The sequence below is a fragment of the Pithys albifrons genome, chromosome 8 (assembly GCF_047495875.1).
Source record: "Pithys albifrons albifrons isolate INPA30051 chromosome 8, PitAlb_v1, whole genome shotgun sequence".
NCBI lineage: Eukaryota > Metazoa > Chordata > Aves > Passeriformes > Thamnophilidae > Pithys > Pithys albifrons.
This window is the reverse complement of record NC_092465.1, coordinates 4,545,700-4,570,771: the sequence shown is the minus strand read 5'-3', so window position 1 is coordinate 4,570,771 and position 25,072 is coordinate 4,545,700. Positions and strand designations below refer to the sequence as shown.

General features: G+C 39.4%; 1 protein-coding gene across 4 annotated transcripts in view; it reads left to right on the top strand.

Moving 5' to 3' along the window:
* Positions 1 to 25,072, top strand: part of KYNU (kynureninase) — a 56,382-nt gene that overhangs the window by 20,311 nt on the left and 10,999 nt on the right. For 3 of the 4 annotated variants that reach the window (XM_071562315.1, XM_071562313.1, XM_071562314.1), the window contains exons 5-10: positions 878 to 939; positions 2,325 to 2,396; positions 3,943 to 4,017; positions 5,364 to 5,510; positions 11,699 to 11,797; positions 12,529 to 12,602. In XM_071562315.1, the coding sequence (XP_071418416.1) occupies positions 878 to 939; positions 2,325 to 2,396; positions 3,943 to 4,017; positions 5,364 to 5,510; positions 11,699 to 11,797; positions 12,529 to 12,602 (529 nt within the window). The remainder of the gene's footprint in view (positions 1 to 877; positions 940 to 2,324; positions 2,397 to 3,942; positions 4,018 to 5,363; positions 5,511 to 11,698; positions 11,798 to 12,528; positions 12,603 to 25,072) is intronic. The other variant, XM_071562316.1, reaches the window with a different exon arrangement.

Sequence of the window (25,072 nt, the reverse complement as noted above, 5' to 3'; positions counted from 1 at the left end):
CACCTCTGGTGAACTCCATGGCTGGGTGATGGTCAGGGCAAGGTGCACAAGCCTATCTCCCAGCTGAAGAAAACTCTCAGATCACTGATTTTTCTCAAGGGTGAGTTACTGCCTTTCAACAAGAGACATCAGGCAAACCAGAAACATGAGTTCATTTTCTCCATATCTCAGTGGTGCCCTGTCCAAGGCCCAGTCTCTTGACTTGCCTAAAGCTTTTCGCGAGGGGTTGATAAGCACTGGAGAATTTTTTACTAAATACTTCACAATAACAATTAGTTGCTACTCCATTATCTCTGCCAGTGATTAGCTGTAGTCAAAAGGCATCTGTTATTAGTCTGCTGGGAGTGATGTGGGTATGGCTTCTAGTGAAGCTGTTACATTAGTAATGGTCTGCTATATACTCAATAGGTCAGCTTTGCTTGTTTTTTTATTGGGAATGAGATTTGACATTACAGTAACTACTCACAGTAGATGATTGTCTCAATGTTTTCTCACTTGTGTTACATATAAACTTCTGACAAAAATAAGCCTTCAAGTCTTGCTTTAAGTGTAGAATTCTGACCTGATTTGTCTGAGGCACTCATGATAATAAATCCACTGATGGTTTGCTGGGAAATGGAAATACTTCATCGTTTGCTGTTTTCTGTGGCTGACCTGAAAAAATAAATATTTTCCTGCCAGTGTTGTATAGTGAGTCAGACAAGAAATCTTTTTATTTCACTCTGATGACACCTCAAACGTTCGTTTCCTTTCCAGTCTTTAGAGAGACTGTGACTGAACATAGACTTTTGCTTTCTCTCCACTGTACTAGATTTCCCTGAAATTTTTGAGAAAACCTCCCACCAGTATCTTTATTTTTATCTTTTTATTATTTCAGGGGCCCAAAGACAAGAAGTAGCCTTAATGAATGGGCTGACTGTTAACTTGCACCTCCAGATGGTATGTCTTTATGATGTATATTTGATGTTGTGTTGACAAGTATTTTTCTCCTTTCTTTGTGTATGTAAGCAAAGTGCTTCCTGAGGACCTCGCAGAGACAGCCCTGGGTGACAGACTAACTTTTTTTTAAGCCCTGGGAGTTGTATCTTGAATTATGTATGTGCAAGACCTGGCCTCACTCAATACTAAGCAGAAAAGCTGGACAGAGAAGTATTTTCAAGGACTCTGTAGGGGAAGTTTGAGCTGTTCTCACATATGCTGTAAGTCAGTTGTCAAATGAGACCTTATTATTTAAGAAGTATTTACAAGTAACTTCTCAAATTTCAATTTCACACCAAATGTCAAAGTTTACGAAACAGGAGCTCAACTATGAGCAAGACAAAACTGTAATTTTGGTCAAGCTTAAAATGCAGCTGCACACAAGAAATGGCACTGAGTTAAGCTGTTTTATATATTCCTAAAATGTGGTAAAGCATTTTGATTTGTATGACAGAGTGACCATAAATGTGTCTTATTTATGCTCAGGTGCCTCTGTGGCTACATAAAGCCTGTCTCTGGTTCTCCAGTGTTTGCAAAGGTTTGGTCCAACTGAGTGTAGATGTGAAGGTTCATTTTGTGTGATTCACACAAAAGGGTTTATCCCTTGAATCTGCCCCTCCATGACATCTCTGACCTTTGTTAAATTAAGAAACCTGAAGCAGGGCAGGATGGGAGAAAGTGCAAGCCAGCTCACATGGCTACTCTGCCATGAATTAGGTGGACTGTAGTCAGACTTGTCCCAAATTTCCTGAGTACACAGTGCCTGGAGAGCTTTGTGCAACCCCGGATTGAGCAGGAGGGCTTGTAAGTCTTCTGCTAGTCCTCTCAGCACGTTGCCCAGTCCAGCCTGCCTTCACATGAGGAACTTAGAAGGAAAGACCATCTCAGAAGTGTTGAGATTAGGTTTAATCAGCAGGATGTTTAGTCCTTTGGTCAGGTTGTTTCAGAGTAAGGGATGATTCAGTGACTAATATTTTAGTGCAGGAATGAAAATCCAGCTCTTTTTCACTGTTTGCTACCAGCTGCTGCTTTTAGTTGCTGGATGGATCTGAGTGAAATCCCAGCTTCCCTGGCTGCAGTCAAAGCTTTGCTGTTGATCCCTGTTAAGTACAAGTTTTCACTGCTGGGTTTTTGTGGCCTTTGTTATGGATATGTGAAATACAGTATTAGAACACCTTCCTACTTTGATAAATGTTATATGGACAAAGAAATATTTGTAATTTCTGGGGGATTCTCTATAGTCTACATGAAAGTAAAGCAGTCTTTACTAAGTTATATGCTGAGAGTATCTCTCTCATCTCTGCTTAGATACATTTCAACATATCTTTCTTTTTTTTCCTTAATAGCTATCTTTCTTTAAGCCTACTCCAAGACGCTATAAAATTCTTCTAGAAGCAAGAGCCTTTCCCTCTGACCATGTAAGAAATTAATATTTCACCATATTTGTATTATTAATCATATTTTCTCAAAGAATATAGTAGTATGATTTGAATATTTATTAGCTCATCTTGTCCAAGTAACATTACAATAAAAAAATCTGTCAGAAGCTTTTGAGCTCAGCATATTTTACAGATCGTAGCTTTATTCCTTTTGTTCAAATAAAAAGTGTTACAAGAGGAAAAGATTGAATGGGTGCATTGATTTATTAGTCTTTTTAAAGACATTGAGCAAACTACTGGCCTAAATCAACTAAAGTTGTAAATGTTTTATTAATTCTTGTTGCTGTGTTACTTTATGAAACCAAATCAATACAAACTCACAACATTAACACTTATATATCCCCAGACAGAGATGGAAATGTTTGTTCTTAGCACTTTAGATTACTAGTTCAAACATCATTTGTCTGCTATAAAATAGGAGACAATAGCCCGTGCATGAGAGCTTCAGGCAAATTAATCTTTGGGTTTGTGGCCCACTGCTACTTTATCATCAATGCCATCAGCTTGTGGAAATTGATAAGAAATTTGGTCTCTAAGGTGTGATAAAAATGACTCGAGCTACTAACGGGTTTATTTGTAATGAAGATGGTGGCACAGATGTATAAACCTCAAATTGCTTCTATTCTAAGTAATGTTTATATTAATCCGACATTTGTTCCAGGCACACTTGTACATTTGGGCTCCATCTTCTTAAATTTCTATGGCACCTCAGTAATAGTCTCTGCAACTGCCACTGCTTCAGTTCCTGTTGTGAAATTTTAAACTATTTTATACTGTTATTTGATGCTTGGTATTTGATCTCCAGAATCATTATTTATCGATAAAATCAGCAGATAGGATTTTCAAAGTATTATGGGAGTTTAAAGCTTTCATTTCCTCCCAGCTGTGCAGCAAATAGAGGAGGTGAGAATAGCAGGGGACAGCAGGTATGTGCTGGGCAAACCTCGCTTGTGTTGGCAACAGGGCGGTTGTCACAGCCTGGGACTGTGTGTGACCAGACAAAGTGGGTACCCAGGGCTCCTGCAGAAGTGATGCTCAGTCTTCTCCTTGGCTGTTACTTATGCAGGCTTGGCTGTCTGGCATCTGGTAAAGTGCTTTCTCCATCATATTATAGAACCATAGAATGGTTTAGGCTGGAAGAGACCTTAAAGATCATCTCATTCAAACACCCCCACCCATGGATAGGGATGCCACCCACAAAATCTGGCTGCTCAGGGCCCCACCTCCACCCTTATTCTGCTCCATGAACTTATCCTGTAGAATTCAGGCTTTGACTTTGCAGTCAAAAGTCCCTGCAGTTGCACATGAATTAAGTTCGTACCTTTTATTAATCCAAAGGAAATCTGTGAATTTTTCAGTGGAGTTGGATTATGCTTTCAAAGCTTCACTTTCAGTGAAAGGCAAAGCATCTGAATTCCTTTTTGAAGTTCTGATGTTTGTGCTTTTTTCTTTTAGTTGTTTTTTTTCTGTTTAGCTGTTTATCACATATTTATTTTAATGTTCTCTGCATGGAATTCTCTGCCAGTATGCTGTTGAGTCCCAGCTTTGCCTGCATGGGCTGGATGTGGAGAAGAGCATGCTCATGCTGCAGCCACGGCAGGTTGGTGAGGACTATGTCAGTTCTGCTTGCTGTCACTAAGGACAGAACCATATTTCATGTGAAAGTAGGGCATATATTCTCAGATTTTTCTGGTATCTGCCTGCAAAACTTATAATCTATTTTTATTAAGATTTTAAAGTAAAATTTATTAATTTTATAGTCAGTTTCAGCATATATATTTTGACATTTAAACCTGTTTTGTAATTGCTGATTCACTAGTTAATTTTCTTGGAACAACAATAAGAAAAAGGTTATTTTCTCTATTTCTCCTGCGTGCAAAAAGTGTCAGCAATCTGAGTCACCTGGAAAATATAGTAACTCACTGAGAAAGCCCAATGTCCTTTGAATGTCCTAAGGTAAGAGATTGCCATAACACGAGCAACACTGTCTGTATCAGCACAGACTAAGGGAAAGGTCTGCTCTGAGTAATATGCAATTCAGATTAATTTGAAAGGCTGCCTCGCTTCACTTCTGCAGCATTAAGAACTTTGTCACCTAACTATAAACCGAGGGTGACCTTTTGCTTCTGAAATCTGAGTCATCTTGTGAGTAAAGAGCCCACTCCTGAACGCTTGATAGATTTGCAGAGATTGTTGAGATAATAACAGTCCCTTGCAATTCAACCATCTTGCCCAAGCTCTTTTCAGTAACAAGTCTAATTTAATTCTAGGTTTTCACTGCCTAATTGATCCCTAGGTGGTGGTATGTTTTACAAGATCCCTTGCCAGGAAGACAGGAGGAGAATGGGGCAGTAATTTTCCTATAAAGAATCAAAAATGAGGTGTCTTTTTTTTTTTTTTGCTTGTGGTTGAAATTCTTCTATATTTAATGACCACAGGTTTGGGAATTTTTGTACTTTTGATGATGTGAGACATTGTTTTTGAAATATAAATATGGCAGGTTTATAATAGCTTCCTGTGGGATACCAAGTTTATCAGAAAAGTACAGAGTGAAATTGAGAGACAACTTTCAAGTCTTGTGGGTGTCACAAATTTCAGATGCCATTTAAAAATCATTAGATATTCTATTTCCACCAGGAATTTTTTACTGTAAATTAAAACTGTCAGAACTATTAGAGAGTATGAAGCATGTTAGAGCATGAAGTGAATAGACTTTGTGTAACTGGCACCTTCAAGACTCATTTGCTAATGATTTTTTTTGAGGTTACTTGCTCATAGGCTACTTCATAGCACTACCTTTGTACATCATTACCATGCTAAGGATTTGCTTTTGATCTCCTTATGCAAGCAGTGTGGCTCATGGTAAAATATAGATTATGAAATAAGGACTGACAGTTTCATTACTGCCAGAGTTGATGTAAAATGTGTGCTTTAACTTTGTTTTAGGGGGAGGAGACCTTGAGGACTGAAGATATCCTTGCTGTAATTGAGAAGGAAGGGGACTCAATTGCTGTCATTCTGTTCAGTGGGGTGCAGTACTACACAGGGCAGTTGTTTGACATCCCTAGAATAACAAAGGCTGGCCAGAAAAAGGTAGGACTGCTCTAGAGTCATCTTTTCAACACCACTTTTAGATCAATTTTCTGTATGATATACTTTTAATTTCTACCTTTTTTATTTGTAACAAAACGTGGAAATTTGTGGGGCTCTGGTAAAAGATAAAAGCATTCTGTGCCCCAGACCCTTTGGGGGCTGTGGGCTGCATGAGGAAATATCCCTATGAGAGCAATCTTGCAGGTGAGTCTTACACTATATGGAAAGAGAATTTCTAACTATTAACTTCTATACGGCTTTTCTTGGAGAATACCAAGAATTTCAGTGCAGGAGAAGGTAATCACAGCTGTAATCACTCTTTAAAAGTTAGTTTGTGATATTTGGGGATTTTTTTTTGGCAGAATTTCATGATTTTCCTCCTTTCCTGCAGCCATGGCAGTTTTTGCCCCCATTGAGAAGGGAGGTGAGCTCCCCACGGAGCCAGCACTACTCAGCTTTGGCTGATGAGTTTTTGGGAGACAGGCACAATGTGGAGAACATCAACATCACAAGATGACTGTATTTTAGTGAGGACTCAGCCTTCGGATTTTGGAGGCAGTGTGCTCTGTGGACATAGTTGTAAAACTCTTTAACCATCTCAATTGTCTCAGGAATTCAGGATAAAATAGTTTTTAATTAAGTCATCAACAGGAAGTCACCAGGCTTTCTGTAGTGGCAGCCTTTTACTGGATGCACCTTATCTCATACAAGATTAAATCACTCAAGGAGAAACTTATTTAGTATTACTGGATTTTTGGCAAACCAGCTAACTCCTTATATTTGATGGTTTAACTCTCTGGAGAGGTTCCTGGCTCACAACAGGCTATATGTCTTCTGTTGCTGTAGGTTTGGCAGTGGAAATTTTTCTGGAGGTCAGGGCATAAGTTATGCTGCTGGAAAGTGATGGTAAAGTCCCCCCTGGGAGAGCAGAGCAGGTGTGAGAGCTAGTGCAGGGCCCATGGGATATAAAAAGGGAAAGTTCTCACAGAGCAGCACCTGGAGGCAAAATTCGTGCTAAAAACAGTACAAAACAAACCCAACTTCTGATGTGGATGTAGAAAACTAAGGGAAAAAGAAATGGAGGGAGTCAGCTGCAGGGGGAAATGGGGTTGTGTATTAGCTCTAAAAGCAACATCTTTATGGTGCTTTCTTGGAGGGTCTTCCAGCACTTTGCTGACCACAAATAATCACGAGGCTGTGTTGAAATGTCAGAAAGGGAAGACAGGTCATTAACAGGATGATGCCACCCACTGCTCTACTCTCTCACACTCGGGGTGGCAGCAAAGCTTTCCTTCAGCCGCCAACACCTACATGCCTTGAGTGCTGCTTCCCTGAAATCTGCTCTGTGATGTGTCTGAAAGGTGTCTGAGAGAGTGAAATCTCTCTTCTCTTCTATAAACATGAACAACCTGGGAATAGCCTATCACTTTACCACCTTTCTAAAGATGCTCTCTGGACAGTGGGATGCATTTTGGATGAGTGCAAGTGATGCAGTTGCACTGAAAGCTATAAACCACCCCAAAGTGGTTGAGAACATGTGTCCTGGGGAAGAGTAGTCACTGATAGTTTATTTCATAGAGTCAAAATGGATTTGATTTCTATCATATCTGAGAAGATAATCAGGACTTGGTGGAGAGAGATTAAAATTTCTATAAAGCAGTGCAAGTAAAAATATTAACTCAGGAGTACGTTCTTTCACAAGGATACACACAAAAACACTGCACAGTTTATACCCAGACTGTATTGTGTTAGTGAGAAGAAGAATTTCTGACAGCAGTTCAACATTTCAGCAGGCACAGGTAGGTGTCAAAGGCCCCTTTTCACCTTTCATAGCTGTTAGCAGTGCCATAAGTAGACTTGAATCTCTTCTTCCAGAGATTTTTCTAAAGGTGGGGAAAAACCCTCCTACTAGATTTAATTATCAGTCTCTTTGTTGTTTGAGTGTGCAGGATTGGGATCCAGGTAGATACATGACCTAAAATGTCTTTAGCATATTGAAAAAGCAAAATTAATTCAACCTGAAGAACTGTTTAAGTACCCTTAAGGCTTGAAAAGCATGAGCCAGCCCTGTTTTTATTTCCCTCCTGTCAGATACATTCAGCTCAGTGTCCTTATGGATTCTGCCCTGGGGTTTAAGCAGTGTTTATATGTTTATACAAACCCAGGATGTAACGTATTCTTATACCACACTTAAACATCTGCATATGGCAAATATTTACTTGAATAACCATGAAATCAGTGATTCATGAAGAGTTTCTGTCTTAATATTGGTAAGAGCTATACCCTGCTGCTTCTCTTAGTCTCAGGGCTCAAAATGTCCAAACTGTGGCTCCTCTCCTCTCTTCCCAGGCCAGAACTGATGTTAGGAGCTGCTGTTGGATGAGAGGAGAACAAAAACCAACTGCTAAAGCAAAGTAATTAGTATCTATGTATCTATGGGTTTAATTGGACTTAAAGACTATGTCTCCTTCAGGAGCTTCTGGACCTGAAGAAACCTGTATTGTCTTATACACATTAACACAGAAAGACTGGAAGTCCTTTAAAATATATTTTAAAAGGGGATAAGACTGAAAAGTCATGTTTATAGCAAAAGTGCAAGGTTCTCCTTCCCAGTGATGAAGGGTGGGGAATGACCCCGTGCTTCTGAACAGAAAATAGGTTGGGGAGAGCTGACAAGCAAACGACTCAGAAGGCAAAAATACAAGGTGAAAATGTCTTTTGAGAAGAAGAGAGGAAAAAAAAATCACTTGTCAGCCAGTATATTAGAGAGAAAAGTCATACACAGATGGTCTTAATAATTCTTTTAATGTATAGCTGAAATAAAATCCTACAATGTTGTGCCCTATCAGGTCTTGGCGAGAGATTTGAGCTGTGAGCTCTGGAGGTCTGGAAAATGTCCTAGGATTCTTGAGGTCAATCATTTATGAATTAAGTTACTGATTTCCTTTTACATTTTTTAAGCCAATTTCCTAAGTTCTCTACGTACATTAAGATTCCTCCCAGAGTGAAAGCTCTGCACATAGACAGCTTCATTAAGTCATTAAATATTAAATGAACTAAATTAAGCTTGAAAAATTACCTCAGGCTATTTTTCCATCTAAGGTCTCTCAGATAAATCAAAATTACTACGTATTGTGCAAGAGACTCATCAGCAGGCTGAGGAGGATGTAACAGTTTTCCTTGTTTCATACTTTTGAGCTTGCTCTAGAGGATGGAGGGGGCTGAGTTGTTTTATTCTTCTATAAGTGAAGAAATGGCTGACTTTTAGGAGACTCTACCTTTCAAATACAATTTTCATTTCATAAGTTATATTATACTTTCTACTGACTCTGTACCGTTATGTAAAATATTTTAATCTCTTGAGTTCCCAGTAGAAAGAGCTTTAAGATCCCTCATCTTCATTTCTTTTCCTGACTCCCTTTCTAAATGTCCCAGCTTTGCTGGTGTGAAGCTGTCATTTCTTTCCCTCTCTCCAAATGTCATTGTCCATGCTGAGTTGTTACCTGCTGGTTATCAGCAGCTACCCAGACACTTTGCAGAAATGACTTTTAGATGTTCGAATGAAGCGGAAGAGGCAGGGGAGAGCGAACGTCCTCTCCTTCGCCCAGAGCAGATGGAGAGCTCTGTTTTTCCCCCAGTCTGGGTAAGTGCCGTTCCCACGCAGTCCAGGTTCTGCGTGGCTTGTGCAGGGAGAGCTGTTTCAGTTTGTTTTACTTTTTCCCTGCAATCTGTGTGGCTAAACATTTGCTGTTTGTGTGACTCAAGTGCCAGACACCTCCCTGGGAAAGCAAACCAGCACAACCCATCTTACAGATGACGATTGGAACAAACTGGTGCGAGTGGGTGTTTCTGAGAGGATGCAGGAAACCTGCCAGCTTTGAACCCAGATTTTCAGCCTATACCTCAATACTGAGTAAGGAAGTGCCCAGTAGGATTTGCCAATTGATTTCAAAGCACTGGGGAGCAGTTAGAAGGGTTCAGGGCGGTGGCTCATGGGAGGTATGTCCATAGCCCTCCTGCTCAACGAGGACAAGCCCATGGTGTGGGTTCAAGCTGATCTACTCCAGCCAGTGTCACTGCCCATGAAAGTTTGTACATGTCAAGATTGCAGATATAGATATGGCTATGGAGCATCTTTATACTCCTATGACTGCAAGGGCATCCAAACTGCCACTGTCCTAAAGCATCTCGTTCTACCTCTAATTTTGTCATCTTGTGCCTGAATATATTTTCCATAGAGTTTATGACTTACTGACAGGGAAAGGACAACTGATTTTAACACTGAACTTATGGAATTAAATTTCTTATAGGCTTTTTCCTTATGAGCAACTTCCATGTTTTTGTTTGTTTCAGTTTTTTTAACCTACTGTCAGACACATATTCTTCAAGACTGCCATCCTATCGTGTTATTCCTGGTTTCCACTGAAACCAATGAATCTGTCACAGAACTGCTTCCAAAAGTTTGTGTGGGATGTATGTACGAAGGGATACCTGTAAAGCTTTAAATTCAGCCAACTGAAGTTTTGAAGTTAATGACCTAAAACCCTATGAAAACCTTCTAGTTCACTGGCAATTGGCTTTAGTTTGCTGGAGCTTCTTTTTCTGAAGCCATTTTATCCCTGAATGAGTGCATTCCCATGGGAATTCAATGTGCATCAGACTCTCTACCTTAGCTTCACCATTTCAGTTGATTTGTCTTAACTCAGTTCTGTGTGTTCCTGTGAAGTCAAGCCACAAAGATTATTTATTGGGACTCTGATTTCAACATTTAGATCATGCAAATGCTATGGCAGTGAGTTTTCTTCCCATTGTTTTGAAGCAACTTCTTAAGCTGATAATGCTACCAATGCCTCCATTGGAATTAACATGTCACATCTTCTTAAAATGTTGCTTCATTTAAATTGTTATCTAGTTTATACAGAAGATTAAATATACCAAAGTACTGTTTAAATAATTTAGCTAAGGCTCCCTCTATGCAAGAAACAGCAGGAGATTCTTAAAAAAAACCCTTTGTTTTATTATTGGACTTTGATTTTTCCGAAGCCTGTGCTCCCACTCCTATTTCTACCCCGCTGCTTGCAAGCAAGCTGTTTGTGTTTTAAAAGCAAAATGCAAAATAGCATTTAATTCGTAGTCCAGGCACAAAAGGCAGTTTTATTTCTCTGTCCTTAAATAAATAGCAAAGCTTGGAAGAACTTTTTCGTTTAAAAATGCTGCCATCCAGTGGTTATTTTGTGTGCAAAACTTGCTTTTTGATCTACACGGCTCTGGTCCTTAGATACTTTTTTACCCCTTCATTCCAGAGCCCTGTGCAACTTGTCGTGATGGCAAAGACAATACTTTTCACAGAGAAATGGCAGATTTCTTCATTTTAGGGACATGTACAAAAGTCCTTAAAGATCAATGTGTTGTATAAGCTGCTATCTCACCCATCTGGCTTCCCAAAGAGAAAGATCTTCCTTGTTGAAATATCAGGGAGACCTTAAATATAAATATATAATGGAATGTAATTCTTCGTGAGTAACTGGCATCACTATGTATGTTGTTACTACTTTGACTCTGCATGTCGTGCCATACAACAGGTTTATTTTTTACATTTGTTCTGAGTACTTATTTCAAGTTATTCCACTTTACTGCATGATCAAAAACTCAGGAAACTAAACCTAGGCATCTTTGCATGTCTCCAAGCATCCTTGAAGAAAAAAAACAGAAAAAATTAGTGATTTCGACTTATATCTGTGGTATAGAAAACTTGGTTTTAGTAATAAAACAGGTGGGACTTGGTAGATTCATCATTGAAGGGTTTGGGTTGGAAGGGACTTTAAAGACAATCTGTTTCCAACGTCCCTGCCATGGGCAGGGACACCTTCCACTTGACCAGGTTGCTCCAAGCCTGGTCCAGCCTGGGCTTGAGTACTTCCAGGAATGGGGCAGCCACAGCTTCTCTGGGCAACCTGTGCCAAGGCCTCAGCACCTTCAGAGGGAAGAATTTCTGACGCCTAATTTAAATCTCCCCTCTTTAAGTTAATTCCCATTTGTCCTATCACTGTCTGCCCATGTAAAAAGTCACTAGGTATCATGCCTATAGAGAGAGCAAGTAAAGCTCTAAAGGTGTTCTTTTTTAAAAAATATTTTTGTAGCGATGATTATCTTAGCAAGTAGTTATAATAATCATCTGTATCCTGCAGGGATGCCTTGTTGGATTTGACCTGGCTCATGCTGTTGGGAATGCAGAGCTTCATTTGCATGACTGGGGAGTAGATTTTGCCTGCTGGTGCTCCTACAAGGTAATAAAGATTCATTGTTGGAGACTATTTTCCATAATGTCCTTTATATCACGGATCAACAAACAGGTCAGACGAACAAGAACTGCACCTGACTTGTGGATCAAGACTTGGCTGAATCTTTGAACCAGCCACAGAAAGGAGATGGACCCTGACTTTAGGGGTGGCCCTGTTATGAGACATTCTGAAAACCAACAGTGGAAATGACCTACAAGGTCTTGTGGATGTGAGGTGGATGCTGCTGGTGGTTAAACATCTGCCCTGAAGCACACTCTGCCCTGTGGTCACAGTATCAGAGGCTCTTCTCTTATTTCCCACACTGAGTCTGTCCTAAGAGAGAATATTTCCTAAACTTAATTTCAGATCACAGAACAAGGTATTGTTAGTTCCTTTGACTTCTATTGAGATTAAGAATCAACTGATATAGTCAGAGAAATTGTTTGATGACTTTGCTATATGCATTATGACATGGAATTGTTTCAGTTGTACTTCAATTTTCTAGCCTGTTAGACTTAAACTATTGTACCTAAGCCAAGAAAGATATTTAAAAATCTAATCTGAAAAATATATCTGCTTTTATCTACATCAGCACTTTGTGACAAATGCAAAGATCTCCAGTTAGAAAGCACTAGAAATGTTAAAATTGGTCTGTTTTATAGAGCAGGGTGAGGAAAGGAAGGTGATATTTTACAGATAATGAGCACGACATGTACATGTTGATTTCTCCTTTGCAGTATTTAAATTCTGGAGCAGGAGGCCTTGCTGGTGCCTACATTCATGAAAAGCATTCCAAGACTGTTAAACCAGCGTAAGTGTTTTTCTATACTCAAATAAAAGGTGCTGTGACGTTTAAAAGGGAAAGGATCTTCCCTTTGAACTGAGATCTGAAAATGAAACTGTGCAGATTCCTAGTTATAGGATGTATGTGCATCTATGTGTATATTTACAGAAACAGAAGAAAATCATAGGAAAAAATCATAGAAAAAATCACTGGGCTAATATTTGTTACTGATTTACTGCATCAATGAAAAGGGTAGTACAAGTTAAGTCAAATTGGTTACATGTCTTTGTTACTTCAGATGGGTTGTTTTATGTTAATTTTAGTAAATTTTGAAATTGCTAATATACACCCTCATATCTTAATTGCCTTTCCTCCTTGAAGTCTGCTATCAGTTATAAACTAAATAGAATCATAAAAGAGAGTGTTGATAATATTAAAACCAAGTAACCTAAATCATGTCTACGAGGCTCTTTAATGTAAAGAGAATATTTAACATCTTTCTTTAAAAATGGATTTTAAAAAAAATCCTTGAAGTGTCTGGTTGGTGAACAAAATCAAAGACAATTTCAACTCTGTGCCTAATAACTCTTTAGTACTGGCATGTTTTCATTAAAATTATATCTACTGGCAAAACTAGGAAGTATTACATGGAGATCTGTGTTCTCAAAGACTGTATAATCCATGGAAAGCTGAGCTATCAACTGAGGTTAGCTGCATTAAAAAAATACCTGTTATTTAAACCAGTATATGACTGTATGTATATTAAGAACAATGGGATTAATGCTTTCAATGCACTGACAAACGTAAACATTTCTGGCTGTGATACTTGAAGAAATTGCTGGCACTCCCTTTTATTTTAGCTTGAAGAAGGCAAACTAAATCAGGTTTCAAAGACAAATAATATTATAATAAGCAGCTTCGCTGCACTGTGTTGGTTTCAGACTGTCTAGACTCTCAGGAGATAACAAAATAACACTGATAAGTTTTTCTCAGCCACCCATAACAGAAAACTCATTAGGATGACATATGACCTGTTGTGAGCTGATTCAATCCTTATATGTGAACCTTGGCAAAATATTCCAGATATCTGGGTATTTCTTGCGGAAAGTTTTGTGCTTCCCTGTTAGTTGGTTGCAGACACTGTTCCCATGACTCCACCTGGTCGTGTTGCTCCCGCGGATCCTGGTTTTGGGCAAATGGGAAAATGCAGAACAGTAGAAAAAAATGTGAAAACTCACAGAATAGCAGTAGGATGAATGAATAAAGTATCAAAGACTTTGAGTCTTTTTCCTCCTTGATGAAATTTTGAAACTTCTGTGAGGGCACTAGCTCGGTATTGTAGGTAAGAGTTTAAATTAGTTTTTCCTGAACCAGCTCCTTCATACATAGTCATTAATATGTGTACTGAATCTGGCTACTGAATATCTTAAAATGCAATTACCTATATGAAATAGGCTTTTTCAGCCTGGGGCCCAATTAAGGATATAATTCCAACCTTCCTGCATAGTCCCTCTGCATTATCTAATCATAGTTATTTCATATTTCCTCAGATTTGATAATCACTCATCAAATTTGTTTGTAGTTCCTATGCCCTGGTGCATTACTTCTCTTCCTTTCCAGCATCAACCAGCCATTTCAGGTCTCCAAATAAGGCACTGAGACAAAGGAGAATTTGTCTATGTCAAAGTATTCAATTTTATAGCTGATTTAAATGCAGAGCAATTTTCTGTATGTTGTACAATCAAATAGAGTGGAATTTAACTGCTCGGGAAGTTGCAGGCTTTCTGCTGCAGCTGCAAAGTCTTTGCTGTCATCTGAATCAAGGATGACACCCAGTGGCCACACAACTTCAGTCAAAAGCAGAAGCACCAAACACTTGTTTCTTTGCATTTCAGCCCACACATAAGCAGGGAACTAAATTCCAATCCAGCTGACACCCTTTTGTTGTTAAACTGTTTGAAATACTGTTTTTAGCTCATGGCTGATATTATATGAATCACTTTATCCACCTATATAGATTTCTTTAATTTTTCCCATCCATCATGTTTTCTGCAAGCTATTGACTAGGTAGTTATTTTTATATGGAAATAATGTATTGGGTCTTAGAAAAATGTAGTTTCTGACCATAATTCAGAGAAGTAGTCTCAGGACATTTGCCTGTTACTGACTGAGGCTGAAGCAAAAATGACTTAGGCACTTATTGAAATTTAAACAGCTCGATCCAAATTTTCAATTTTAAATCCCCCAAACCCAACCACTCCCCATTGCCAAAGGAATTTAGATATTTTGGTTTAAATTTCTATGATTCTGTGGTATGATTGTATCCAATGCCCAGTTTCAGACACTGGGTTGCCCTCCAGCTGCTCCCCCCAGACCCTGCTCTCCTGACGACAAAACACTTATTTGCTGCTTTCTTTAAAAACGCAACTCAAGAAGGAGTTATTAAAGTATTTAATAGCCATCAGTACCTGAGGCCATGCCAGAACTGCTTTCTGCTTTGGGACTGTCACTGAGGTAATTTCTGAAACCTCCATGACCCAAACCCAGCACAAACCAGTAATACAACGGCATGTCCCAGCACAGAAAGACAAACCTATACCAGTCCTCTTCTCTATGGATGTGCAAGCTTCCCACAAGAGTTATGAATTGGGTAATTCACTAACTTGGGAAAGGATTTATGCCTAAGGGCAAGATTTGGTCCTCAGATCTGATGGCTGGCAGATGCAGGCTAAAGGTGATACAATCCTATATGTCCCCTTCTTGTTTAGTGTCATTGCAAACACCATCCTGGTGTCCAGCAAACAACTTGGCTTAGTTGGGGATGGTTCTCTAATTCACTGCAAGGGCCATGGGTTTAAAAGTGACATGTTGTATCCATCCTAATTAACCTCTCCACCCAAGTATGTTGGGTAGTCCTTTACTAGTCTCCACATCTTTCTCATTAAAGCAGTAAAACTGAATCAATCTGATATATATAGGTCCGATCTATTCCCATTCTCTCATGATCTCACCTCCTTTGAAGCCTCTCCTAATACTCAAATAGCTTTTTTAATACCTGCTCTATATATCACAATGCAATATATTCCTGGCTAATTGTGTGAGAGTGATTTCTTTATGGGAAGGTTTCAAATAAAAAAAAAAAAGACCTGGAAGAAGCAGATCTATGAAATACTTCTGAAACCACTGGGTCAAAAAAGACCTGGAAGAAGCAGATCTATGAAATACTTCTGAAACCATTGGGTCAGGGCAGGCTGAGCCTGTGCCACAGAGTTTCCATGTAAATGTTGCAGAGAGGAGATTTCAAAGACACAGAGAGCACTGAAGTGACCTACAAATATTGAAATTTTGTTTGTCTAGCTCTTTGGGCTCCAGCAAATTTTCCTTTATAATTTTCAATTTTTTTTCTCTCTCTATTTTTCCACTTCTAAAAAGAGGGCTGACTAGAATTACCATGGAATTTAGCTATAATGGAATGTGAATATTTGTGAGCAGCTGGGGAAGAAAGTGCAGGAGAAATCAGGTGTTCCCAGCAGAGTATTTGCAGCTGTAGATGTGCAGTGGGTTCAGCTCTGCTGGCAGCTGGCATAAGGGATGGGAAGGGGAAAACTTGCAGAGCCCTGAGACTGTAAAGTAAGAAAAAGTAAGGCACAATTTAAAGAGATGAAAGGGAAATAAACATATATAAAGCAGTCAAGAGAATAATAGATAAGCTCTGGCAGAGGATTAAATGAAAACTGTACACAGTTTAGTGTTTAAAATGAAAGGATCTATCAAGACTTAGCTTTACCCCCACTCGCAGCAGGTAGAGTTTAAAAATGAAAAGTTTGTGTGATGTGAAGAAATGCTGCATGTACAGGAAGCAGTTGATGTCCAAAGAATGTGTTGGCTTTTACTTTTTTTAGGATTTAAAAAAAAAAAATAGAAAAGTTTTCAAAGAACAAGAAGCAAAAATGTAGCTATTTCATACTAGTTTTGAGGAACACAAGGCATCTTCAGCCAATTTCTTCAAAGACAGAGGTGATATATCAACCCTTTCTCTTAGGTCACTTCCCTGTTTGGTGTCTTGATGCCAATGAAAATGCCAGAGCACAAATAGCTTCCTGATACTTTTTTGTAGAGACCTGCACAACCTTTTTGGTATGACCTGGCATGAGATAAACAGAAATATGCTACTCCACTCCACAGACCTTCTCTTTCCCATTTTTCTCAGGTGCTCTGGGTCCCCATCCTGCTCCAGTGCAGATCTCTCTGCCCAGTAACTCTGTTTTGCAAAAGGTTACTCAACACTTTCCAGGGCTGGCAGTTTCAGCTGAGTTTTTCTTTAATGATTTTCTTGATCTATGAGGAGTTACCACATTATTCTTTTTTTGAATTAGAGTCACATAATCCCCAAGATAAATAGCTGGAGCTTCTGTAAAACTGCTGAAAATAATGTATCTTTGGTGCAATGTGAGTTGGGAGCAAATGACAGTCATAAAAAGATTTGGAAGGCTGTTTTATATCTCCTGTACTGGAAAGAACTAAAGCTGCCCTTTTAAAATGTACTTCTAGGAATCAAGGAATTATAGAATGGTTTGGGTTGGAAGAGACCTTAAGGATCATTTCATTCCAAATCCCTTGCCATGGGCAGGGACACCTTCCACTTGACCAGGTTGCTCCAAGCCCTGTCCAGCCTGGGCTTGAACACTTCCAGAGATGGGGCAGCCGCAGCTTCTTCTCTGGGCAACCTGTGCCAGGGCCTCACCACCTGCACGGGAAAGAATTTACTGACTGGGTCTTCTACTTAGACTTTACTCAGATAACAGATTGACCCTGGAGTTTGTCTCCACTAAGTACTTCAGCACTACTGAAAGCAGAATAAAGCACCTTGTCCTGGTCAAGGAGAGAATCTGGAGAAGTGACACTGAGACTTGTGAACGCAGCCAGGTGGGAAAGTCAGTGGTGACAGATGGAAGTGTACATGCTGCTGTTTCCAAAAGGGTTTGTCACTGGTCCTAGTGGATCCAAATTCTGGGCTAGTGGACAGATAAACTACCTGTGCAGCGCAACACGTGTCCCCCAAGTGCACAAAGTATCCTGTACTAAGGTAGAAATGAACTGTTGCTTTGCCAAGGAGATGAGAGCAATTTAGCTCCTTGAGCTAATTTAGAAACCAAAAGTTAAAACCTCCCTTGGGAAGAGACTGTTTAGGAATAAAGCTATCGGCTAATTAGGCTTAATTGCATTGTCTTGGGACAAGTGATTTATTAGGCCAATCTAGACCCATGATGGGCCTGCAGGGGTGTGTTCTCGGATTCACCAACTGCGTGGCAAATATCCAAGAGCATTTTTTAACTCTGGAGTGAGTCTCTGTGAGAGAAAAAAAGAAAGGTTAATGTGCACTCACATCATCTATTCCCATTCTCATTCCTTCAGCTCTGTACATCCTTTTATGTGGCTCCCATGATTGTCTCCTTGTTCTCTGTCAAGCATTTTCTCTCTCTCTCTTCCTTCAAATCCTCGCTTGTAATTAAGCTGTATCTTCAAGCAATCTTGCTTCTTTTCTCATTATAAATAACTTTCTTGTTCTTTCCTCCCTGAAGGTCTTCCCCTTTGTTTTGTCATCTCTGTCCTGGTTAGACTTTAAGGTGTTTGAGAGAGGAGCTAGATGCCTGCTTGTAAACTGATGGAACTGAGTAAAGCTGCTGTGTCTGAACTCTGTGTCACCTGGGTTTAGTGAGGGTGGAAGAAATGTGCTGTTTCCATTCCCTGTGTGTACTCCCATGCATCTCTCCTTCTGGACCACGCTGATGGGACATGCACACCACTTTGTGTGCTCTGCCATGGCCCTTTCCTTCTGCCTGCCTTGGAAATGGGAGGGACGTGGCTGTGTTCCTTGCAGATGTGCTTTCCCATCTGCTGCCTCCAGCTTTTCTCATCAGATGGTGTAAGACACCACTGCTCGAACACATGAAAGGAACCAACAGGCTTAGCACAATGGAAAGGTGAATGTAGCCTGGGGGCAACTCTTGCATCCTGTTAACTAGCGAGGAAGAAATCCTGGGGCTCTCCTTGGAGTCTGGATGGCTGCTGTAATTTTGCCCCCCACTTCAAAGGCCGTGTGTTGTTAGCTGGCTGCTCTTTGTGCCTCAGTTGTCTGCTTTGAGACAGGTAGTTTTGAGAGCACTTTGCCATATCTTGATTTTTTTCCCAGTAAGACAAAGCAGTAAATTTGTTTCCTTCCTGGTGAATGAACTTCTAGAAATTCAACTCTCATGCTGGTGTCACATGCCTTTAAGAAAATGGAAAAAGAAGCCCCTTCTTTGCCTGCTTTTTAAATAAGTCACAGAAAAAGGAATTATCTCTCATTCTTATCTATTCATCTATATGTTCTTGTGTCCACCTCACAGAATCTCTCTCTTTTAGGGAGGAAAATTTTTGTTTTCAACAAAAACCCTCAATTAAATCTTCTGCCATTTCCACTAAGAGCTCACTTACCTCTGTGCAGAAATGTGCTGGAACTAATGCAATTCTGCATCTGGGATTTCCTACTAGATGTTGACTCACTTTCAGTATTTGATCATTTTTCCCCTTTTTCTACTTCAGAAACTCTTGGAAATTTCCATGAAGCTTTCCTCCTAAGATTCTCAGTTATGCTGTAGTCCGCACATGTCCTTTAAAAATGAGATTTGCTCATGCTTTTGTATTAGTTCATTAGACCACAGTGGGGAATTGTTTCTAATTTTTCCTTATAGAATGTGCTCTGAGATCACGGTATGCCTTGATATTGCTCTAAGCTGAAAGCACCAGCAATAGCCATTATGCTTTTGTGCCATTAATAGTTGCCTTTTTTTCTCCCCGTTCAAGTCCCCTGGAGTATATTCCTGTAATTGTGAGTTACAGGCTCGGATGGGGTTTCCTGCCCAGCACGTCTCCCAGAACTATTCATGTCCCTATCCTGGCTGGATACCTCTCTGGCTTTAGTCACAGCTCTGGGATCACACACAGTTCATATTGTGATTCATATCACAGCCAGCACCTGATTCAAACCACGAGCATTTTTAAAGGTAATTGGAAGGTCATTGCCCAGGTTAAGGGAATAATTCAGTCTCATTATTTCTTGCAAAGTTGGTGTCCTGGGTGTGTGCACTGGAGTATTGTGTTGAGGTTTTCTTCTTTACCACTTGTACTTATTTGTTTCCACTTGTTCATGGGGTTTCTGATCCTCATACCCTCTCTTTCTCCTGGCTGAACTTTCACCTCTCCAGGCCTCAGCCAGGATAAGGTCTCACCAGGGCAGACATCATATTTTAGTTTTTGTGCCCCCCACCACCTCCTTTCTTGCAAAGTCCAGCAAAGCATATCCACAGACTGCTGTACTTTTCTTCTTACTCATCTCCACACATCTTTGAATCAGGAGCATCCTAGAGGCCCTCATGACTTATATTTATTCTTGGCCATTGTTCCTCTCACTTTTCATTTGTGAAATACTTCCACATCACTTTGTTGCTGATGGTAAATTCTTACTGTCAGGGTGACTACTCCTTGTTCTTCACTGAAGTAATTCCAGTGCTTGCTGGCAGTTGCCTCTTCCTGCCTTCCACTCTGTGGAAACCACATGGCAGCTACCACCATATAGTGCTCACTCAAGTGATTGAAGAGTAGTTTCCAGTGAGATGCTGGAAGGGAACTGTATCCTCTCTTCCCTTTCTTTCACTTAAATTCTCAGTCAGCATGACAACAATTCACTGACTTAATCATACCAGTGCAACTGTTTTGGAAAAATTTTAGATTCTTTCTCTCCCACGTCACAAAAAGCAGCTGCTCAAAGCAAAGAATTATTAATTAATTTCTTTAGATGTCTGCAGATTATTTAACAAAAATGTAATAGTTTGCTAGTGTAATCAAGTTTTTTTGGCATCCCTCTGTTTTCACTGACAATTTTCTGAGCTGACTTTCTAGCAACCCATTGTGAGAAAGTGCTGGGAGATTTAGTCAGTGTGGGAGGAAGGCAGTTATTTTGTGACAGGAGATAAAGTTCATATCAACATCCTTGTCTGATGGTTTTCACCTGCTTCTGCAGTAAGAGGAGCTTGGGGGCTCCTGAAACCAGTGCTGGACTTCATGTCAAAAGTGAAATACTTACATTGTTTCTCATGTCAAACATTTGGCCTCGTGTCAAATCTATTTTAGGGCCCCAAATACTGGTATTTCAGGTGCTACTGAAAAGAGGGCAACTACAGCCCTGTAAAGAAAGGTCCCTAAGTCACATTTTTCTTATATTTTTTAGTGATGGATGAAATTTTATCTTTGGGGGGAAGAGGCTCTTTAAAATATCTCTGAAAGGTGCCCATTTTTGTTCTCCCTTACTTATTTAATGACTTAAACTTCAACTGAAAAAAACTCTGAGTTCTTTTCACCTCAAGTATCACTTAGTGTTAGTAAATGTTTTGTTACACAACTACTGGATTCTGTGATAATTCTGCTGGCACTTGAAACTTTGAATTCAATTAGTTCCTGCCACTGACGTAAAAAAAATAAAAATGTAGTCTAATGCTGATTGTTTCTTGTTTCAGGCAAAGAGCAGAGGTGACAACTTACATTTTAACTAATAAGGATTCTATTATGATAAAGGTCTAGCATTAATACTGTGATTATTCTATTCAAATCAACAAAGACCCTGAGGAAGTGCAACTTTCCAGAACTTAAAATTTTTATATTATAGTTAAGTCAGATACATTTATTATTTAGAAATATATCTAGATGTCTTCCCCTGAAAGATTCATTCAAGGGACTGCGGAGACTGTACAGTTCAGTAGATGCATCATAGTAATCAAAACTATCTAAGTCTCCTTTAAGTCAGATTCACATTTAAAAGTAGCTCTAGAAGGGATTGTTGCTTTCACTTGTTTAATCTATTTGAAACAGCCTAGAAAAAAATTACTGAATTCTTAAAGAATATGTAATATGCACTTTTTTATCACCATAATATAATTGAGAACTATTCTGTACTTTATAAAAATCATCGAGAACTTTATTAATATCTCTATGAGTAAATTGGCTCCCTACTTGATTTTTAATTTCTGGTGTTAGGCAGAATATTCAATTTTCCCCTGCTGAATGTGTGAACATACTGTTGGCTCTATTCCCCTTTTCATATATCTGATATTTGGCCAGTGAAAGTGTTATATGAGCACTTTGTGCTAATAGTTGTTCGTAAGCTGGTTTAACAGTTTTTAATTCAACTTCATTAGCCTTAGGGGGTTTGTTTTTTCAGAGATCTTTTCCTGGGATTTAATTTAGGCTTGTGTTTTGTCTGCTGCTTGATCATGCCTTTCTTTTGCCTGATTGTGGTGGATGAAATTATCATCCCTCATCGCAAGCGCCTTGGAGGTTTGGTGGAGAGCTCTGTGAGACTCCAAGGGGCCCTGATTGGATTGGCAGCATTGCAGCCATTCCTCTTCCCCATGCTCTGATCACAGCAACTTGTTTCCTGCTACAAAAGTGAACTCAATCTCCTTTTGTTTTGACCTGGAGGGGTAATATGGAAGGATGTGTAGAAATCGGTGTATTCCCACTTGTGTCAAGCCTAAAAGACTAACAAGGTAAAAATCAATCCAAGAGGAGCTCGTGTACCCTCTATCTTCAGGTACCTATCAGCTGTAAAGCACCTTGCACTCGATTAGCCACATGGCCCAGGTTTTTCACCCAAAAGTCTCTCTAATCGTGGCAACAGTTGTGTTAAATCCCCCAGCTCTAAGTGTGACACTTTGGGAGCTCAGAGCTGCCCAGCCACTCTTGGAGAAAGGAGGATTATGCAAATCTAAAGACTTCTTAATTTCATCCATTGCAGTTGCATAGTTAAGTGTCATTGTTTAAATTATGAGACTGGTTTTTTCAGGATTTGGGTCTTTGCTGTTAAAACTTGCTGCTAGGCAGAAAGTGAATTTAGCTATTTTTTAACCAAGACAAACCTCAAAATAGAGGAGAAAAATTGTCTCCCTTTAGATGGCACTGAAAATGCAAGCCTCTTAACAGAAGAAAAATGTCACGCTATTAGCCTCTAATACAATCATATTACTTTGGTCCTCTGACAAAGTAAAGCCTCATTGATATTAAATATGAAAAGTTACTACTTTCACAGTAGCAACTTTTCATAAGGAATTTTGATTTTTTCCACTGAGTTCTAAGAGACTGGCCCATTAATAATGTATGGCGCCGCTCACAAGTCACATATGCTTAATAATTAGGAAACATTTGTAATGAGTTGAAAAGGGTAAGGAAAGCAGCAGAGTGTGTGCAAGTCCAAAACTACAGAAGTCTGAGGCTAATAATTACCTGGGCTTCAAAAGCTTTTAGAATTCTAACAACAGATCCTACTTAAAATTAACAACAGGCTCTTCACAGAAGCGAATAATGAAACAAGTCCAAGCTTACCATTTGGGATAAAGGATATCTAAATAGATATAAGGGAGGGGGGAAAAAAGGCTTTAAATATAGCTTCTGGCAGTCTTGGCAAGGTTTTTTGAAGGAGACAGTGAGAGTTAGGTTTGAAATATTGCTAAAGTCTAACAGGGGTTGCTGCTAACTCCCTTAATCCCCCATGCAAATCCTAACCTATATAGATACATTCTATGAAGTTTCTCCATAACTGACAGCTCCATGCTATGTGAAATATTTCCCCTACACACGGGTGTTAAAATCCTTGAATTCTGGATTTTGGTGATGAAACTGGGAGTTACTTTTCAATTATTCTTTGTTTTGATTACCAGACTCCCTCATCACCACACCAAACATGGTTTGAAATAGTTTTTCTCCCTTCCAGTGAACTGTCAGAAGGGGAGCCCCCAGTCAGAACAGGACTCTGCTGTGGAGCCCAGTATGGAGAGGATGGAGTTGGAGTGGAATAACATTGTCCATCCACTTGGGCCTCAGTTTTGTCTCAGCGTAGCTGTAAAATATCATGTGGAATTAAGCAATATAGATTTTTTTAATTATTATTTTAAATTTGGGGGTTTGGGTTTTTTCCTTCTTGAAAGTACCAGTTAAGTGACATAGATCAAGAAAAATATTAAATTCTGAACTGAACAGAATTCTAACATGGGAAACTTTTGAGGCTGAAAGGATAATTTGGGGAAAGGCTGAGAGGAGGGGGAAAATAATGAAGTGGCATCAACTTTTACCTCCAAATGCTCTTTCCTTATCTGTATATCAACAAATTCTGTGTAAGGTGCTCCAAATTGATCTTTTTCTCCATTCTTGCATGGCATTCATTGCTACTTATGTGAGAACATTTTAACAAATACATTCTTAGCTCTTGCTGCAGTTAGAGTAGTCCTGAGCAGAATTTCTAGAGATTAGGGCTTGAGGCATAGAAAGACTAAATAACTCATCAATGATCAGACAAGTCTATGATAGCAAGAAAATTGAAACTCTTCCTCAGACCCAATCAGTGAGCCAAAAATATGCCATGAAAACAACAAGCAGGTTTTTCTGTTTTCTTGGTTGGTGTATGTGTCATTCTCACGATTCTGAATTTTGCCATTGAATCTGAAGAAACACAATCATGCTCATGTATTTGCAATAAAATTAATGCAATAAAAATTAAATTGAAACATATAAAAATGCAATTAGAAAAAACTGCAATAAAATTAATGCAGAGTAGAATGTAAAGACTGTGCCCCAGCTGCTGAGCCTGGGGATCAGGTCTCTGCTCAGAGTTTGTGGGGAGTTGTTTGTAAATCTGGGTGAGAATAAGATGGTTTTGATGGAGTGTTAAACTATTTTTATGAGTTTGCTTTCTGGGACTGACTCTTGAATGCAGCTGCATTAGGAGATGTTCCTGCTCAGAACTTGAGTCCAGAGTACCTTTTCTATCCATATTTTACTGTGTGGACCCCAGGACACTGGAAGGATGTACCTCAAGATCTGGAATTAAAACTTTCAGTTGAGCGGAGGATTCATATATGGACAAAAGGCATGTTAAGGAATATTTTTGATGTTTAGGAGCAGACTGTACTTTTTTTTTTCTTTTTTTTTTATCCTGGCTTTTGAAACATGAAAGCTGGACTTTGGATGTGCAACCAATGGTGTGGTACCACCATGTTCTCCTAGGCAGCAGGATGATGACCAAACATGGCCAAATTGCCATGACTGAGGTCAGATGTAGATTGCTCCTAGCTCTAGGCTGGCTGCAGCCTCCAGGCTTTCAGTATTCTTTGTAGTTTAATTTCTCATGGGTGTTTATTTAACACACTTCAAGCTAATAGAGTGATATTTGAGTCACTATTAACCTCTGACTTCTAAATTTGTGTCACACTGCACAGCGACTCTTGGTTGGCTGTTATAACTCTTAATGATGTCATGAGGAAAGGATATTCACTTCAGACAGCCAATTGTGCCATGGACATATAGAAGAAACTGAACTTAATGATTATTTTTGTCCCTTTCATTCCCTTTTTTGGCATGAGGCTCCCTTTGCAGGCATAACATAATGTCTGCCTGGTGCTGTGGAATAA